Source organism: Dermacentor albipictus, chromosome 9 (assembly GCF_038994185.2).
Source record: "Dermacentor albipictus isolate Rhodes 1998 colony chromosome 9, USDA_Dalb.pri_finalv2, whole genome shotgun sequence".
NCBI classification, from domain to species: Eukaryota; Metazoa; Arthropoda; class Arachnida; order Ixodida; family Ixodidae; genus Dermacentor; species Dermacentor albipictus.
Window position 1 is genome coordinate 21,446,339 of NC_091829.1, and position 15,010 is coordinate 21,461,348.

The following is a 15,010-nucleotide window of genomic DNA, read 5'->3' on the forward strand; positions in this document are numbered from 1 at the left end:
ATTTTTGCAACCTTCTTGTGAAGCTTCTGCTCATTTCAAAAGTCTTTTTTTGTACGAAGGCATCTCTCTCGCTCTGTGTGTGTGTGTGTGTGTCTATATATATATATATATATATATATATATATATATATATATATATATATATATTAAGCTAGGCTTATTACATGCTCCAAAGTTCTGTTGCAATTGGCTTTTAATGAGCACACCCACTGTCTTCCTTAAAATAAATACAGACAGTATACTAATGTCCTAGGCAGCACAACAACCATACATGCACAAGTATTAGTCATAGCCACATGTACACAAAGGCCCATTTTAAAAGAAAACATATCATATAAATACAGTTGAAAGGATTATAATGGTCTCTGATGCCCTTCTGAGAAATGCGTATGAATTCTTTTTTTGCAGAGAACTCGGATTCTTTCCTGAGAAACCCATATGGGTATTACTTGTAGCTTTGTGCTTCCTCTACCTTGTAGATTTGTGCAGGACTGATTTGCCGTACACATTGGGTGAGAAGTTATCGTGTACCAACAACCAGAACCTTTCAGGCCCTCGTACGAAGAAACAAGAAGCAGGAAGAAAATACGAAACAGGAAGGAACTGACCAGGCATTCCAGCAGCCGTGCAGGCCTGGACACGATGAGCAACAACTTGCGCACGAGTTTCCGGAGGTGGTGGGCAGCATCCGGTGACTTTTCCTGGCACTGCGGGCAACAAACAGAATGTGATCACCCAAAATTGAATTCTCGACATGTCATTGGTTTTCAGAACAAACAGATTGTTAAAAAGAGACTAAAGAGAAACCCCAAATCATTTAAGACTGATAAAGTATGCTTCAAGAACTTCACTTTCGTTGATTTCGTGGCAATAGGTTGTTTACTGGAAGAGAAAATAAGGGCCACGTCACAGTTTTTTTAATTTCCAGCTGAAACTCGCTAAATTAGCCACTATGGCAGTTTAATGTCACAGATTTCAAAGTAGCACCTTGTCCTGTCTGTGTTCCTTCCTGTGTGCCGTCACTATTGGCGCTTCATCTATTGAGGGAAATAAAAAAAAAAAAAGTATTCTTTTCCTATTTCAGCCATTGTGGTTGGGTAAAATTTCTTCAAACATGCTAAGTTTCTTGTTTGATTCGTTTAGAATATATACTTAGTCCATTTTTAAACATAAAAATTTGTCTAGGCCTAAAGAGACACTGTCAAAATCCATGATGTCACGAAAAGCTGGTGCGGGAACTTCGAGGCAGCGACCCTACCCATCTTTTGTTCAGGTCTACTTGCTGGCTTACCAAGCGTCTTCTCGTGATAAAAATTGAATTTTTTTGGTATTGTAGAAGTTTCGTTTACTAATACAGCTTAAATATTTTTGTTTTCTCTTTAGTGTTTCTTTATATGCTTAAACAAATTCTGGGAGCAGCACTTCACGAACACTTATAGGGTCCTCTAAACAAATTGCAAGCACTGAAAGTACTGCAAGCAGTAAAAAGACAAAATACTACCTCAAACTTTGCAGCGAATTAAAAAAGTAAAAAAAAAATTTACACTCCTTCCCTGACTATGGGAGAAAATTCCTTGGATAGCGCCTTATAATTTATGGGCTAGCTTTTGAAAACTTAGTTTGTGCGGCGCTAATATACAGGACATACATAAACACAATTGTGGCATAGCCATGGGGTGGCACAATGGGCACCATGTGCAGTAATTCTATGTGCACCTATTTTCTAGTGCTGTGGATGTTGCAAAAATGAGGAAGAATAAGCTGCTAGTTCTATCCCACTAGCATCCTTTATTCTCAACATAGTGCTCCTAAATATATTTCCTGTTTATGTTAACATTAAGAGGAGATGTCAAATGAATTTCATGTTCATTTGGAACTTTGCCCTTATGTGTAAGTTCTACACAAATTTCACACGGCAGCCTGCTAAGGCTTACTTGTAACGCATTTCACTCAGGCTCTTGAAGTGACTGTAGAGACATGGACGAAACGTAATGTCTTTTTTATGTCAGTGTCCTTGCATTTGCTTTAAAAATGCTGGTGAAACTTCGCATCCCCATAAAATGCTACATGTCAATGAAAATTCGAAGCAACAAACTACTAACCACTCCTGTCATGTAGATTCAAACACTGAGCATGTCTGAGAGGCGTGTTTGTTTTTATTCCCTCACCTCAGCAAGCAGCTTCTCAAGGCTCTCATACATCTCGTAGAAGTACTGCGAAGTGACGAGCTTGTCGTGAGACTTTTGCAGGCAGTCACGCGCCAGCTCGATTATCTGGTGGTGGGCGAAGCGGGCGACGGCGTCGCAGGAGTGCTGGGCGTCCAGCTCCGCCTCCTGCGTCACGAACTGCTCCAGCCGCTCCTCCATCTGCTGGGTGGCCTGCAGAGCGCACGCAATGCACAGAGAGGCTGCTGCTCACTCTCGAGTGACCGTCACCGTTGTCAGATGACCAACCCCCCCGTTTTCCAAACCGTCCTCGACCTGAAGCTCTTCCTCAACATCCTCGAGCCGAGCACGGCACTGCCATCGGACTGCAAAAGATGCTGTTACACTTCTCAAGAATTGCTTTGGAGTGTCAGTGAAGCACACTGACCCCTTCTGTCGAGCGGCGGCGCTACAGTCTACTTTCTTGAGCCGAGGAGGAGTGTTGAGCAAAGGAACATTCTAAAATACAAGGGTAAGCCCACTGCCCCAAGTATCACTTGAAGCATAGCCAATGCAAGGCAAATGTAAAAAAAATTAAATTGCTGTAGTGTTTAACATCCTCAAGTGAAACAAAGGGTTATAAGTAGCACTGTAGTGGAAGGTTCGAGATTAATTGTTACCACCTTGAGTTCTTTATTGCGCACTACGCACAGTACACAAACATCCCTGCATTCATGTATGCCAGAGTGTGGTGGCATGGAATCGAGCCTGCAACCTCATGCTGGGTGGCACGATGCCATAGCCACTGGGCCATTCCAGTAGGTGTAAGACTGACGTAATGTATGGCCCTGCATTACCATATCATCATTAGTCAATTTAAGCCCGCTGCACCAAGTACCTTGTGTAAACAACCTGCGTATAATACAAGGTTTCTTTTCCAAATTACAGCATGTCAAATTTGTGCTTCGTATTATATGCAGAAACAAACAATGTTAAGCCCAAATCATGGCTTTATCATGGCTGCTTCCCTACTGCACACCCACACAGTCTTCGTGACGCCCGTCTTGTCAGAGCCAGCACAATCGCACAATGTTGGGACCACGAAAGCAATATTCAGCTGCTTTAAAAAATTTTGTAAAATATCATCATCAATAGAATGCATTTGCCATGTACTTTCAGTACTGGCATTGTCACTTCTGTTGTCTTGCATTTTTCGTTCCCGTTATATTTTGCTTTTTAAAAATTTTCCTTGACTCATGCATATGCCAATTAAAACTTTTTTTTATGATTTTTACCGTCCCCCAAATATAACTTCGTATTATATTCGGGTCCATTCTAAACATAGGTTTTTATGGTAAGCATTTCATAGCGTGGCCAATGCATGCTGGATATATGACCAATGTGGGTCAATATAGCGCCAATATGGCCCGCCATCAGGCTCTCGAGTTATCCCTGTCTTGTGCCAGCCGACTCCATGCTATGCCCTCAAACTTCCCAATTTCAATGTTACATTTAATTAGGCACCTGTCACACAGCTTTCTCGGTGTTGCTCTTTATTGTTGCATTTTGAAGCACTCAGTGAGCTACACCTAATCATCTGCCTTGGTCGACTATGCTTCGTTTTCCTTGGCACCCATTATATTATGTCCAATAGCCCACCAGTTATGAATATAATTTTGTTAGATTTCTCATTGCTTGGTTCTCGCTTTTTTTTTGTGTGTATATATAAACAAGAAGAGCCACTAGTGTGGCACCAAACGTTCATAAACGATGGTGGATGAAGACAGTCACATAAGTCACAGTCACACTCACCTTTGGGAAGCGTTCTTTGTAGACACTGTTCATAAGGACAATCTCGTTGTCAATCCCGGGTGACCGCATGGGACTACTGGAGGAAAGAGGGCATCAGCCGGGAAAAAGAGAGAGTCACAGACTGCAGGTTATTAACCTCACTCAACCTCTCCACCAATGACCCTCAATTTAAGCATGCCTTCTCACAAAATAGGAAAATATTATAATGTACAAGTGAGACCCATCTTAAGACTGTATCCACTGCAATGTTCATGACATAGCCTTAAAAAACTAATAAAAAAACTGACTGTTATAATTATAGTACATACAATTGTGTCAAGATAGTGTTACAAAGGTTCAGTGTGCTACTACTTATATGTTAGATTGTGTCAACAACAAACTGGGCAAGCAGCTCCAACTAAGCCAGCAGTCCTTGATTAAGCACATAGTGTGCTTCAAGATGCGAGAGTGTAGCAGACAATATCAGTCATTTTGATGTATGTTTATTCCAAGTTTTATCCTTGTAAGTTGGCCCTACCTTACAGTCAATGATTCATTCAATGCTGCCCAACCATTATTTTCAGTGAATCATTATCTGTGTCATCTTATCATCGCCATACAAAAAAGTTCACTGACCTAGATTCATTTACTCATGTGCAACTGTATGATTTGTTTGGCTCTCAAACATCAGTGACTGTGTTTTGTCCACATTTTTAATTGATTACCACACCCATCCTCGTTCTCAGGATTAATTACATAGCTACAACATCTTGCTTGTCCTTGCACTTTAGGACAGTGCAGAATCACCTACAGTTCCTTTTAACTTTATTTATCTTATGCAAATTACAATAAAATGCCCATGTCAGTCTTTAGTCATAACTATGAGACCTTCACTATCAGCCTAACTTTCCCATTCTAAATAAAGCTGGATTGAAACAGCAAACTCGTACAACAGTGCAGGAGCCCTTCAACCATTTTTGAAAACTTGCGGGGTTCCATAAAACCATAAACCAAGGAGACTCCTTATACAGGCTTCATTTCAAACCTTTCAACCCCATAGCAGAGGCCACCGTGACAGCAAACAACGAGCGAAACACACTACGGAAGATGAGATTGTCGCAAGCAGATTCGCTCTATGTGCTGACGTTATCGACACCATATGGCACTGCTCTGTGAATGCAGAGCTTTGGTGAAACTGCTTACGCACATTTCTACCTTCTACTTACAATGTGCCCCAATACTATCTATCAACGGGTGGACGTCGCTGGGCGGAGGAGACACAGGACGCAGCAAAACATTATTAGCCTCCCTGTAGAATGTTATATCGGAGGGAGACTTCATCAACTACTTCTGACTGTGCTTCCCATCACCGTACTCCCATTTCTTCAACCCTTCCACCGCACATGAAAGTAGGCAAGGCTGGTGGTCATAACCAAAATAAATAAGAGCATTACAACAATTTTAGCGCCAATGTCGACCCTGAGGACATACCTGAGGCTACGCGACCGTGGCCTGATGATGGGCGACGCAGAGCCCGACGACGTCGTTGTGGCGGTGGCGTGCGCCCCCGACGAGGTGGAGGCCCCACCGTGCTGCTGGTGGCCATCGTCCTCGAGGCCCGGGTTGCTCTCGTTGCTGGAGAAGTGCCGCGACTGGTGGACGTGGTGGTGGATGTGGTGCGTGAATGGGTGGTGGTACTGTTGGTGGTGCTGGTGCGGCGGAAAGTAGTGCGGCGGATGGCCGCCGCCAACCGGAGTGCCCGCCGGCTCATCCGGCGTTGGCTGATAGGGCAGCAGGTGCAGCTTCTCCTGGCTGGAGCACTGGGACTGAGAGGAAAGCACGAAGTTTGAGTTGCTGTTGTGCTACAAGTATAGGTTAGGTGTAGGTTAAGTTTAGGTTAGGTTAGGTATAGGTAAGGTTAGGTATAGGTAAGAATGTGGTTAGGTTTCTTTCTTCGAAGAAAAACATCAGAGTTCCAGTTAGGAGCAAGGAATGCTTCTATGCTAGTTTAGAAGATCTAAAATTAGTAATCGTACCATTTGCAACCTGTGAGTGAAATGTGTGGCCTCGCTAAGAAAAACTAAAACGGGTGTTTCGCACAAAAGAATGCCTTCGTGTTCGCACATTTTCACACTGTACAAACTGTTTCAGCAGCAGTTGAACCACCTAGCACCTTATGGCAGCCTGCAAAGCAGTATTCCAAAGGTGGTGATGACTGCCATTGGTTCACCTGAATCGATAAGTTTATGAGAGCTTCTCGGAGTGCTCAGTGTTGTTGGAATCGGTGTGCAGAGCAGTGTTTTCTGGATCAGAGCTGACAGCATGCCAACATAATTTTATTGAATGACTACACAATGTCAAAATCAGGATTTCTCTTGCTTAAGCATCCCATTAGGATCTAGGAGCTCAGATTTAATATGTCATGAAATTCCGACAAGTGGCCTATAAGTGGTTGCCATTGACAGCGTAACCATTTCATTCAAGCTATACGCTCGAGATGTTCCGCAGCAGAAAAAAAAATCCATCAGGGGACCATTTTCAAAGATGGTCTCCCACCCAAGGACTTACCGAACATAATGCTACTTAGCTCCTGCCAATGAGGGCCCGAGTATTTAGCACGACACTGCTAATGGCCTCACAGCAAGCTCCACCAATTCCCATCATGCATTTATGCCTATGACTGCGTTTATGCTCTTCAAACTGTTTGTTGTGGTCATCGCAGACAACAGCCACACTAATTAAGGAAGATATTAAGTTACACCAGGTCAGCTAAATAATGAAACTGCAAATAGACATCTTCTGCTGAGTTCTCGTGTCAATGTTTAGTCAAGGATCAGTTGCTGTTACTGATGGGGTTTCGTGTTCCAAAGCCTTGCAGTGGGCGACAAAGGGCACCTTACTAGAGAATTTTGGATCAAATTTTAAGTTCCTCGGGTTTTTATGTGCATTCAAATTTAAGTATATGAGCATACTTCCATAAGTGCATGTTACAAAACAAAGATAAAAGAAAATTCAACCTGGACATTTCTGCAATCACTTCCTTCCACCAGAGAATGCTGGCAATTGCACTGTTAACAAATGCACCAACAAATGAGCTCGTGGCGTAGAGAGGTTTGACTCCCGCAGCAATGTGCATTAACATTAACAGTGAACAGTGGTAAGGGACACCACTCACAGATACGTTGGAGCTTCCGGGTGTGTTGGTCCCATAGCCCGATGACGGCAGTGACGCGACTGACCATCGCCGGCCGTCCGCCCTGCAAAGAGAAGAAGAACAAGGGCATGTTGTGCAGTCCAGCAACATGATTATGAGGCTCATCTACACCTTACCTTACCACATCAAGTTCCTGTATAGTGAAGCATTTGAGAAGACTCAGATATATTGAATGAAATACACCGAATGCAGAAAAGAATTTGCACTGTCTTGGGTGGATTTCAGGCTGCAGCAAACCAGACCCGTGGGACTTGCAAAATGTGTGACAACAGTGGGTATAAAGGTACAGCTTGTACAGCTTCGCCGTCTTTGATGTGCAAGTTGCTTGAATTTGCACACATCTGCAAAGGTTTTGCAAATCCTGTTCGTAGTGCAGCATCTGCTGCAGACCTGCCAGTGGGAGTTCTGCAGCGGGAGTTCTGTGGCCAGAGTGTTTGTTTACAGAAGAAACAGAGCTGACACATTTCCTTTTTCAGCCTACGATTGCACTGGCAAGTGGCTGAGTGTTTGGCTTGGGCAGCAGTCCTCTGGGCCTTATCTGAAGTAGGTGTTGCATCACTGTTATATGTGAAGTTTCATCACTAACCTAAGAACAACATTTCTGTGTCTCAAATGAACATAACCCCTTCGAGTGCTGCATGCACAATTGTACTTCCCAAGATAACGGCTCAAAATTCAAAGAACCAATGAGAATAATGATGTTTAACATGGTTCGGATATATCTTAAAACAGTTGTGAATAAAACATTGCTCCAATATGCCAAGCATGACGGAGAAAAAATTTACAACGTATACATGTCTGCTGTAACAACAGTATGTTAACATGTAGTGGGATTTCTTTTCCTGTTTTTGACAGCCGTGATGTCCACTTCTGCAATTTCTAGCCTGGCTCAAAGCAAAGTTTTTTGCAACGCAGTCAGTGTGGTTACCGCACCATAAGTATTTTCGAGAACATATGCGTGGAAGCCCATATATCATGATGCGAAAGCCTCAAATGGCTGATTGAATGAAAAAGGTCCTCCATCTGTAGAAGCGAAATGGCGCCTAAATGCACTGGCTGCAACGCCACGTCACAAGTGCGCCTCGATGCAGCAGAGTGTTCAAAAGGGTACACCTGCTGTCGCAGTAGCACGCCAGGTGTTGCGTGAGGGTAGAGAGCACCACCGTGATGCCAAATCAACTTCGCTCTCGGAAACTTGCGTTATCCGTGTGTTGCTTGTCCACGCAACCTCTTGCCTGCATTCTAACTTTCTAGCGCTTCGGTAAGGCCTAAATTCTAGCGCTTTGGTAAGGCCAAATCAAAACACACCAAGCATCTCAATACACTCGCTTGCCCATGAAGAGTTCATAGCTCTAAGGACTGCTCAGCAGCGTTCAGTTGGACATTAATGCTTTCACATTCACCAGTCACTAGAAGTACTTAAGATGTCCTCGGATTTTTGTGAATGCAACAGAACTAACACGAAAATTCAAGTCTTAATCTGTTGAACTAAATTCTTAAGAAACAAAATCCATCGATAACTGAAGGGGAGAAATGTGCAAGTCAGAGTCGGCCCCACGCTAAAGCTTCCTCCTAAAGGGCTAGTCGCAAGCCCACTTAACACATGGCCACTTAACATCTTTTTTCCCCACTTAAATATCAGGGAACTACAGCAGAGAGATACAACAGAAGGAGTTCAGGAGATATCGCGAATGAGTGCGAATGTTCTGAGCTCTACAGAAATGAGCAGCAATGAAGCCCCCCCCCTTCAAAAAAAAAGGCTGCTGCAAGTGAGGCATCTCGAGAGCAGCGCTGAACACTGTCGAGACCTCGTGCTCGCAAGTGCACCCAGTGTGGGGCAAGCAGGGTTCTCGCTCTCGAGATAAGCCATGTGCTGTGCGTTACATATCTCCCACCTCTGGAGTGTGCACTGAGCTTCGAGTGGGTTGCAGCCACAACTGCTCAGAGTGCATGTCCACCGTGTTTCAATCCGTGTTTCAATACAGTGTCACCGTCTTCCTGGAACCGGCTTTGGCTCCATGTGGCCTAAGAAGTAAACTAAATTAAATCAATTCTGGTCTTCAATGCGCCAAAACCATGACCTGAATATGAGGCACGCCATAGTGGAGGCCCTTGAATAAATTGACCACCAGTCATTCTTTAAGGTGTACTTAAATTCGAGTACACGACTTTTTTTGCATCTCGCCCTCATTGAAATGCCCATAAGCACACTATGCTGGGTTGAAAAGCTTTTGTTTAACTTGCAGTTTGGTTGATTACGAGCCAAGGAGTTAGGAGAAGCACCTCCCATGAAAACATGCTGCACCCAATCTCGATGTCTCTGCTTTAAAAAAATTTAAGTTCTTTTACAGCGCAGAGTTACAAATAGGGGCCACCACAGTGGCTGAGCAGCAATGATGGACTATAGAGTGGCATTACATGGACGGCGAGAATGCTTGAACACATAAATATGGCACTTCAGAGAGGGATCAGTGGATGGATTATCCTGATGCCGCTTCCAAAAATCGGACAGCTTTTAGTGCCTCAAGTGAATGCTTGTGCTATGGAGTGGCACCATAGTGGAGGTCTGAATATTCCTACCACCTGGGGTTTCTTAGAGTACACTTAAGAGGGATCTATAGCTTGAGGTCAACACCAATTTTCCTATTGAATAACAAATGAAGTTTTGTGTCATTTGGCTTACTGGTATGCAATTCAACCGTAGATATCCTGCTCCAAGTTTTGCAGCATAACAAATACATACCTGACAACATGGTGACTTCAAAATTCAGGAGAATCGCCGAGGGAATGACAAAAGAAAAAAAAATTCAGTTCCTTTTTCTAGGCCACTGCAATGTCAGAAACAGATCTGAAGTGCTGCCAGTGCAGCTGTTAGATGTCTCGGTGCTTGTACTGCGACTAGAGATGATGAATGCATCTGTGTAAAATTCACGAATGTGTACCATGTCTCATGACAGTGGCCCTTTCTGTTCTTGATATGCTTCACCACATAATAGCATTGTATAGCAGAGAAGCTAAATTAAGGTAATCAGCTGTGATGCAACGGGTGTTAGACCTTTGCCTAATGTGCACTCCTTAACGCATATCTCAATCTGAAGCAAACCGGGTTTGACCTACACTTCCAACACACAAATGGCTTGGATTTAAATCTGACATTGGCTACGTGCCTACCAAATAATGGCAATTGCGATAAGGCTGTGCTGCACGACGCATTTTTGTGGTGAGGTTGGCGCAGTATTTAAGGAGGTTTATGGGCAGTGTCTGTACAATAGGGAGAACTGGTGTCTCCTGGACAAATCAGGAGAGTTGTTAGACATGCGAAAATGTATGTGCCAGTTTGGCAGGACAGCAAGGCTTGGGTACCTTTAACACATGACCTACATGACTTGTGGAACCACAAATTACACTGTCTCTAGAATAGTTTTGATTACACCATCTTCCAAGATAAGCCCACTTGGAAAAAAAACAACCAAGCAGATGAACCAAACATCAGGGAGGAAGGGAAAAAAAGCTTTGCTTCAATAAAGGAATTCCGTGCTTGAAGGCATACATTTGTTGCAGTGAGGACATTTAGGTGTTATTGTTGTTTAATTGCATAATTACGATAAGAACAGAGCAGGTCAAAGGTGAAACTGCCGGGGTAGTACAGATGGCTATATAAGCCACTTCGTTATATGTGTGCTTTGTTGGATTGATCTATTCAGCAAGACACGGTCAGAAAACCCACAAGGGTTCACAAAGAGAGCTTAGCTTTAAAAAGAACACCAAAAATGTGGCAGACCCTCTTATAAGGTCAAGATACCCGCAAGCAAACAGAACTGCAGCATTCCTTCTGATAAATGTAACAGGCAGTGGCAGGTGATGACTGGACCTGAGCAACTTCAGTTAACCCCAGACATCTTACCTGTCCATCATAAACAGAGGTAGTGGTTATGATGTCCTCAACACGAGAAATCAGGCGGGAATTTAAGGTAATTTCTAGCACTCACTCTCAATGAGCTACTTTGACTTTCAAGTGGTTGAGCTGATAAGGCCAGAGCATTTGCTGCAGTGGAGCAGGCTCTGTCATAGTGGTCGATAAAGCACTTAGAAAACAAAAAAAAAGCCTGTCTGATGGTGCAAGGGCCAGGTCTGGCCAAATCATTTTGCACTGCGAAAAAGTAACCATGTATAATGTTTAATATTATACTGCAAAGTTTTATGTAAAGTGCTGACTTCGACTCTTTTTCATTATGTTTAACCTTTTCTAACCCCCCTCATCAACACTCCAGCTCAGAGCATGTTAGGACTTTAAATAAATGAATAAAGGCAGGTATCTATGCATAAAAAAGATTATACAGGCCTTCAATACATATCCCGGCTGTAATAAATGGCAGAACACTGCCTTTAAAAGTGGAGTATACTGTACATAAATGCAAAGATTTCAATTTGGCACTCGCTTTCAGGACATGAAATTATCTCCTGTCTTTCTCCTTCAGACGAGTCCCTGTGTGCTTATCTGCTGTGCAACTAGAAGCAGGCGCACCGTGTGCAGAGGTTGGTGGCTCTGGAGTGAAACTGTGCCGTTTCCCCACTTTTTAAAGCCACTCACTGCACACACCCTCCTGCTTTCCCGAATGTTGTGGATTGGCTAATGCAGATGTTTGTCTCAAGGCTATGCGCTACAGGCAGCCACATGGATGGCAGCAAAAAAGGACTCACTTTTTGACGGGGGCGAATGCGAAGTGTTGACTCGGGGACATGTTGCGGGGGCTGTCCAGAGGGCTGCCTGCAAGGGAAGACAAGCCGACAAATGTCAGAACAGTGCGGTGTGCTGTACATTTAACTCTCAAGTCAGTAACAAATTCAAACTATCATGGCTTAAATAGGACTGTAGGGTTTGGGTACAAAGGATTTATTGACCGTGTATTCTATCTAGCAGAGGCACTAACACTCCTGGAACTCCAACAAGTACAAGTACCACTCCGTGGTTGTGACATCTGCTATATTGCCATGACGTTTGCTATGTGACATGAATATGACAGTGCTACATGGCCAAGCCGTCTGCCGCATGACTGTAATGTATACTGAGTAGGCATTTTCACTGATGATATTGAACATTAAAATGGACAGCATAATAGCCATGTTGGTTTGGAAAAAGCTTCACCCTACATCCAAAACAATACAACATCCAACATGCCTAAAAGGTCTTGTTAGATATATGCTGAATTATTTTGAATAAACCTTGCTGCATTCAAGAAAGAGAATTGAATTATATCCACAGTAGGTAGCAGAATATTTATTTCAGGCCTAACTGCTTCTACAAAACTGTCTAAAATTGGCATGTTTCAACAATATTTAAGCACGAAGTTTACAAATCCATAACACTGCATCAAAAACAAATATTGCAGTTCTGCAAACCACATTGTATTAGAGAATTTAACGCAGACAAATTTGCTATACGAGTTTAAAACTTACACAAAATAGTTCCCATGCTGACGAGGGTTTTGCGATAGTCCTACACACAAATTACTAGTATATCTTAAAGGAATGCATAATACACAGATTCTGTCCACCTTAGATATCTCAATAGGTGCGCTGTATAGAATTGCAATTATGTTTTTTACTTAAAGGTTAAAAGAATTGCAAACTCTGCTCATTACAGTTAACATATTTTTCTCATTTTTTAATGCAGCAAACTGAACCAAGATGGGTTCAGACGAGGCTTAGCAAAACAATTTCTCTGTCCCCTATGAATTTAGACAGGAGAATTAAAGGCAAGTGGAGTAGTTGCTGTTGGGTTATTTGGTGCATCTCGAACAATAATGAATCAGGCGGCAAAAACATGACCACTGAGATGGGATTACATAAAGCGTATGCCCTGTGCTTACGTCCTCCCTTCTCCGTGATTGTGCTTTTGGCGTTAAATTCATTAGTGTTCTTAGGCTGTTATCTTGCCACAGATTTAAAAAAAAAACAGAAATAAAGACACCATTACATTGGGCTTCAAGACATTATCATGCAGTGCTACATCACCGAAACGACCTGTGGAGGCCAGCCACATGCAGTACCGATGAGTAAACTTAACAGATAGCTGATACATTTCCTTCACATAACTTCACATAACGCACAGGAGAAGGGTGTGTCACTTATCTGTATGTTTCCCTGGCAACTATACATATGACACAAGGCTGCTTAAGGCCCCTTCGTGTAAGCTTACATCCTTGCCAAGGTTAGTTCCTTATCCAAACAGACTGCACTATCTATGCACTGCTCGACACTGCATTTCTTGGAAGAAACACTGGCAGATAAGTAGCGTCACCTTGATGACGCACTAGTCGCCTTAATTACTTGACAAGCATGTGCACTCACTCTGTGGAATGGGAGAATGGCACCTGGGAAGGGTTGGGGAAGTATTGCAGATGAGGCTCTTGCGAGCCGACGAACACCGACTGCATGGAAAGAGAACAGAGGAAACACAAAGGATGACGACTCGTTCGCAATGTTGATCCGTACATAAGGCATTCAAATTCAACAATTCACAAGTGAGACACTAGTTACAGCAGAAGAACAGCTTGCAATAAAAAAACATATGTTGGAGTGAGATTAGAGTCAGACTACACCAGGTTACTTATTTCAATGAAAACAGACTTATTAAACATCTTCAGCGGCAGGTATTGCATTTCTGTTACATCAACTGGACCACTTGAAGAGATGGGCACTACTAGCAAGACAAATTTCAGTGTGATATTAGCTAACTAAAGTTAAATAATTGAATGAGTAATTCATCACTTTTTGAGTGCAAGTATTAATTGTGAAACTGAAGTTACACAATAATAATGTAACATTTGTGCTTCTCAACTAGTGCACTCACACACATTTGGGGAAACATGTCATCGAAATTTGAGGCAAAATGCACTGATGTCCCAGTTAAAACTTATCGCTACTGTGGAGTTCGAAGTTTTTAAGTAGCTAACATCACTCTGCAATTTTTCTTTCAAGTACTGCCTTCAAGTAATCCAGCTAATTAGGCAGAATTGTGATGCCTGTCTAACCCAGGGTATCTTAAGTCTGTTTCCATAAAAACAGGTAACGTTGTATATAGAAAACATAGTAGCAATTCACAAAAAGAAGATGAATTAAAAGCACAGCTAGAAGCCTGGAAACGGGAAATGATGCAGTTACACAGTGTAAATCCAAATGCAATGCAAGTTGTGAGTCCTTTGTACTTCCACTTGCATAAATCAATGACGGCATTGAGCAGTCAGAGCAGTTGCTCAAGAAAGCCTTATAAATTTCACATGTGCTGAGGCGGCTGCTTGAGAATTAAAAGCACAACAAAGACAAGATCCATAGGAATGTATGTGCTAAACTGTTCATAAAGTAGTTCACCGTTTCAGTGGACAAACTGTTGCAGTGGGAATGTGACAGATGCCAGAGCTCGTCAGCAAAGCCTTATGCAACTGCTTGATGAAGTAACTGACTATCCCTAAAAGCCCATCAACAAACCCTACCTGTCACTTCATGTTGAAAAAAAAAAAAAGTTTCCAACAACTATGTCACAGTGAAAGGCCACAAAATCTGGGTTCATAATTTCTGCTCAACAGTTCCTTACATTTGGTTTCTGTGAAGTTTGACAATGGCCACAATACCAGCAGTTCGAGAGCTTTACACATACATGCGTGCATGTGCCAACACACACACACACACATGCACACAGTCCTTCCCAGGCAGAAACAAGTAGAAAAAAAGAATTTGCACTCCAGCTAACTTTAACCTCGTGATTACTGTTCCCGTACAGACAACCCCTTTTCTGAAGGCTCTACCATTCTTGACAGGATGTTCAATGTACCTTGCTTCAACTCCAATGGCAAAATAGTAG

The 15,010-nt window shown here is 42.8% G+C and overlaps 1 protein-coding gene across 9 annotated transcripts in view; it reads right to left on the minus strand.

Annotated features, from left to right (window-relative positions):
- dop (microtubule-associated serine/threonine (MAST) protein kinase dop) overlaps positions 1–15,010 on the minus strand; it is a 288,167-nt gene that overhangs the window by 25,170 nt on the left and 247,987 nt on the right. For 8 of the 9 annotated variants that reach the window (XM_065431889.1, XM_070525729.1, XM_065431891.2 and 5 more), the window contains 7 exons: positions 13,501–13,580; positions 11,851–11,917; positions 7,111–7,192; positions 5,427–5,761; positions 3,957–4,032; positions 2,169–2,378; positions 609–707 (listed from right to left, as the gene is read on the minus strand). In XM_065431889.1, the coding sequence (XP_065287961.1) occupies positions 609–707; positions 2,169–2,378; positions 3,957–4,032; positions 5,427–5,761; positions 7,111–7,192; positions 11,851–11,917; positions 13,501–13,580 (949 nt within the window). The remainder of the gene's footprint in view (positions 1–608; positions 708–2,168; positions 2,379–3,956; positions 4,033–5,426; positions 5,762–7,110; positions 7,193–11,850; positions 11,918–13,500; positions 13,581–15,010) is intronic. The other variant, XM_065431890.1, reaches the window with a different exon arrangement.